Consider the following 5,146-nt stretch of genomic DNA (forward strand, 5'->3'; position numbering starts at 1 on the left):
AACAAGCGGGTAGTCAAGATCCCAATATTTTAAAGCCAGCAGAAGAAACATTACAAAAATGGGAAACTGAAAGGGGATTCTATACTGCATTATACGTAAGTTACATAAATAAACATGTTAAAAATTTAATTAAACCATAAGAAAATATAAATTTATTCATAATCATATTGGTACTGAAGAATGTATCATAGAATATTTGTACATTCATTTTTTCATATAAAATTATTTTAGGTTATGAAAAGGTTTTATTTTTATACCCTACAGCAGTATAACAATCAGATGATAAGTACACTAATAATAATTGTTTCAGAATGTATTTTCTAATCATTCCTTAACTATCAATATTAGATGGATGGCTATTTTATATTTTAAAAATGGTGTTGATAGGTATTGGAGGAAGCAAGCTCCAAAGTAAGTATACTCTAATGTAAGAAAAGGAATTTCTTAGACAACGTTTAATAGCAAACTTTGATGAGCCTGTAAATCAATTAGCTGTGCAATTGGCAGCACTTATTGCTAAAATTGCAAGGTAATTAATATTTATTAAAGAGTATATACCTGTTTTTTCTACAATGTATGAAGTAATTAAGTGAAGTAATATTGTCCAGATATGATTGCCCTAGAGAATGGCGTTCATTAATTCCAACATTATTGGATGTTATAAGAGGACAGAATCCTTTGGCCCAACATCGGGCACTGTTAATATTACAACATGTTGTTAAGTCTTTAGCTTCTAAACGTTTAGCTGCAGACAGACAACTCTTCCAAGAATTAACTATTAATGTGTTCGGTTTTATTCTGAATTTATGGAACACTTACACTGAATCTTTTCTTATAATGGCATCAAGTGGAGCAGACACAAATCAGACACAAGAAGCTTTAGAAAAAGCATTACTTCTATTGAGAATACTTAGGAAACTAATTGTACATGGATTTAATAAGCTTTCAGAATCTCAGGATGCTATGTCATTTTTAGAAATTGTTTTCGAACGTGCAAGAACTTGTCTTGAATGCCGTTAGTATTTTTATTTTTTGAGAAAACCATGAAATTAGTTACATATTTATCTCTTTTAAAAATGCAAATTTTATATAATTATAGGGAAAACATTAATTTCAAGAGGTATACAGATGGAAGTATGCGATAAATTTATAATTCATTTGACCAAAGTATTATTAGGTGTGTTAGAAATGCATCCATTGTGCTATGTGGAACTAATACCAACAAGCTTAGAATTTTCTGTTTTTTACTGTTTCACTGAAACTGGTCAAGCTCTAACTTTTGAAAGATTTGTTATACAATGTTTAAATTTAATGAAACATATTGTATCATCTACAGATTATAGATTAACACCTAAATTTGTTGAAGGTATATATAATTATTTACCATTATATAAATTTATGGATTTAATTCTTAAGCCTGGAAATTTATTTATAGTTTGTAATGCAGATACGAAAAATCCATTAATGTTGAGAGCTAATCAATTAAAACAAGAATTTTTTACACCTGAAATATTAACTGAAATCTGTTCAAGACTTGTAACCCATTATTTTCCTCTAACTCCTGCTGATTTAGAATTATGGGATACTGATCCAGAAAATTTTGGTAAAATTTGTATATACATTATAAAGATGTACATACATCCATTTTTTTTTTTTTTTATAATTCGTAATTATATTACATATCACATTAATTTCAGTTGTCGATGATAGTAGTGAATCATGGAAATACAGCTTAAGGGTAAATATTTTAAATGCCACTACTTAGAAGTAATGCATAGTTATAACATTACACACGTGCATTTATTTTATAACTGATGTTTTACTTTTAGCCTTGTTCGGCGTCCTTATTTTCAGTAATCTTTCATCGTTTTGGAGATGTTCTTGCATCAGTCTTGGTTGAATTAATGCAAAGACATCACCAACCATGTGATCCAAATAATTTACATGCTATTCTATTAAAAGATGCAGTATACAATGCAGTTGGTTTAGTTGCTTTTGACTTATATGATGAGGTAAAATTGAAATATTACAAAGAAACCAGTATAGGCAATCAGTCATCAGTTATCATATTTATGTGTATTAGGTAAATTTTGATCAATGGTTTTCAACTACTTTAAAAGAAGAACTGAAAATTCGAAGTAACAATTACCGAATTATTAGAAGACGAGTATGCTTACTTATTGGACAGTGGACAAGTAAGTAAATTGATTAATTTTGATTACAAAGATATATGAAATTTATTACATCATAATCTTTCTTTTATTTTTACACCGCGGTTGATTTAAGGCAATAAAATTACAGATGTAAAATTGAGTGCAGAACTAAGACCAGAATTATATGAACTTATGGTCGAAGTTTTGAGTCCTGAAGAAGATTTGGGTGTTCGTTTGGCAGCAAGTGATGCTTTGAAACTTGCAATAGATGATTTTCAATTTAATCCAGAAGAATTCTCTCCCTTTTTAGAGCCAGTATTTTCTTTATTATTTTCTCTTTTAAAGGAAGTAAAAGAATGCGATACCAAGGTATGCTGTTGTATGTTACTTTCAAAATTTGTTTTATTTCAGAAAAACAGTTTTTTTTTCATTATTTTTAGATGCACGTTTTATACGTATTATCATTTATGATAGAACGTGTTGGTAGTGAAATAAATCCTCATGTTGGAACTCTCAGTTCATATTTACCAGCACTGTGGCAACAATCTGAAGAACATAATATGTTAAGATGTGCTATAATTTCAACACTTGTACATCTACAAAAGGTAGGCACTTGTACTATTTAATTCATTACGTTTTGTTTAGGGTTTTAACTAATGATAATATTTTGATTATTCATATAGGCTTTAGGTCCCGAAAGTGTCGTTATACAACCATTGGTAGTAGCTGTTATTACATTAAGTTCTGATGTTAATCAAGATTGCCACGTTTATCTGTTAGAAGATGGGTTGCGGTTATGGTTAGCTTTATTGGAAAATACACCTGCACCAACACCAGCTATAATGGATTTGGCTAAAAATTTACCGGCATTGTTAGGTTTGTAAATATTTTCACTTATTTTGATTAATGATTTTATAAATATTCAGAAAATTTAAAATATGATTTTTCAGAACAATCGATCGAACATTTAAAATTATATTTGTACATAGTTCAAGCATATATAATATTAAGTCCTCAAGAATTTTTAAGTCAAAGGGGAGCAGTTATAATCGAAACGCTTAGGTCACTTTTAGGAGATTTGAACATAGATGGAACAATAATGACACTGACGGTATTTGAATTATGCTTATGTGCTTCACCTCGGCAAGGTGCAGAGCTCATTAAACCTGTTTTAATAACTATATTTGAGTGAGTATACCTATTTGAAATTATTAAAACAAATTATACACGATAATATTTATTTTAATTTTGATAGGAATATATATAGGGGGGAGGAGATTATGTTAATTATGACTATGCATTTATCTATTGCGGCAAGAGTTTTATGGTTTTATAAAGATATTTTTATACAGGTATTAAAATTTAATGCACTTTATCATTTATTGATTGATTTATTAATATAGTTGGTATAAATATAAATATTATTTATTGGTATATGTATTTATTATACAGGTAATAAGTGAAGTAACTAAAAAAATGGGCGGGAATGAAGACAAGGAAGAAGCTGTACTTGGACAAATAATAAAGATATGGGTTCGTAAAATGCCATATATTTCTCAACTGGAAAGACGTAAATTATCAGCTCTTGCACTTTGTTCTCTTCTTGGAGCTAATAGCCCTCCTAGTGTTCTTCAGCATTTTTCATTAATCATAACTAATATTGTCGAAACTCTTAATGACATAACCCAATTGGATGATATAAGATGTGAAAATATAGGATATGCCATTGAGTACGTAGAAAATGATTATAAAAATTATTTGCAATGATAAAAAATAATGTTGCAATAAAAACGAATGTTGTCTCTTATTTTAGGTCTTTGTCGATTAGTGGGCAATCTAGTCCATCACAATATGAGGATGAAGAATACGGAAATAAACACGAACAGCGGAAACGAAGACTTGACTTCAACGATCCTTTATCTTGTATATCTTTGAAAGATACTTTTCAAAACCAGGTAAAATAAAAGTTCTTTATTAATAAATATTGATACTTACAAATTACTCAAAAAACTTTTTATATTTTTTATTTCAGTTACTTACGTTACGCAGATTAATTGGAGATAACCAATTTAATCAATTGATGTGTACTCTTGTTGCTCCAATTGACAAAGAAATCAAACTTTACGTATCTTTATGAAAAAGGAGCAAATCGAATTAAAGGAGGAAAATAAAATATTATGTCAAACGCGATACTACGTGTAAAAAAAGCTTTATGGCGCTCTATTGTAAAACGGCACTATTTTATTGTATTATACTAGCTGTTTCACTGTACTAATAATGTTGATAATAAAAGACCTGTCATTTCATGTTTATTGATTACCTATTTACCTTAAATAAAATTACACTTGTAGTTTTATTATGAAAATGTTATTGTGAGAAATTATATTCCATATAAAAATCGAATAATGTGAATAATTTAATACTGTAAAATTATATTTGTTTCATTCTAATAAATATTTAAATTATTTCAATATAAATTCAACTTGTTTAACCTTTTTTGCACGATGCGTGTTTGCAAGTGATCGTTGTAAATCTGTGTGCTCGCTTGTATTTACTCACGCACTACTTTACACTGTGTAAATGTAAGACAAAAACTCGCAAGCAATACACGGGTGAAACTCGTTTGTTTGTACTGAGCTTAATATTATATATTAAATCATATTCTTTCTGAGTACATTAGTAGACACGGGCATTTCTATTTTATCGTTTTTCCCGCTTTTGGTGCTTATGATTTATACGCGGTAGGAAGAGCAACCTAGCGTCGTTGTTATAAACTCCAAACAGCTGTCGTCTGTGTCAAATCGTAGCAGGGGGTTAGCTCGATTCTTGTTTCAAACAGTGTACTGTTCTCACTAAATTGAGGTACGGTGAGTGTGTTAAAACAAATTGTATTTATTACTTTCCTTAAAATTATTGTTTTTTATATTTTGCGCAAGAAAATATTTAAATTGGTTCGTATATTAGTTACACGGATGAAGTGCACGTATATTCGA

At 29.2% G+C, this 5,146-nt stretch overlaps 1 protein-coding gene across 1 annotated transcript in view; it reads left to right on the top strand.

Moving 5' to 3' along the window:
* Positions 1-4,313, top strand: part of LOC108578948 (importin-11) — a 4,933-nt gene extending 620 nt beyond the window's left edge. The window contains 17 exon segments of the mRNA XM_017942367.1: positions 7-95; positions 311-427; positions 429-529; positions 609-1,015; positions 1,100-1,366; positions 1,448-1,603; positions 1,698-1,738; positions 1,830-2,012; positions 2,084-2,195; positions 2,302-2,522; positions 2,594-2,758; positions 2,837-3,029; positions 3,104-3,341; positions 3,409-3,505; positions 3,606-3,883; positions 3,967-4,108; positions 4,186-4,313. Of these exon segments, the coding sequence (XP_017797856.1) occupies positions 7-95; positions 311-427; positions 429-529; positions 609-1,015; positions 1,100-1,366; positions 1,448-1,603; positions 1,698-1,738; positions 1,830-2,012; positions 2,084-2,195; positions 2,302-2,522; positions 2,594-2,758; positions 2,837-3,029; positions 3,104-3,341; positions 3,409-3,505; positions 3,606-3,883; positions 3,967-4,108; positions 4,186-4,290 (2,912 nt within the window). The 3' untranslated portion in view covers positions 4,291-4,313.
* Positions 4,314-5,146: the final 833 nt, after the last annotated feature.

The sequence above is a fragment of the Habropoda laboriosa genome, unplaced genomic scaffold (assembly GCF_001263275.1).
Source record: "Habropoda laboriosa isolate 0110345459 unplaced genomic scaffold, ASM126327v1 scaffold30, whole genome shotgun sequence".
NCBI classification, from domain to species: Eukaryota; Metazoa; Arthropoda; class Insecta; order Hymenoptera; family Apidae; genus Habropoda; species Habropoda laboriosa.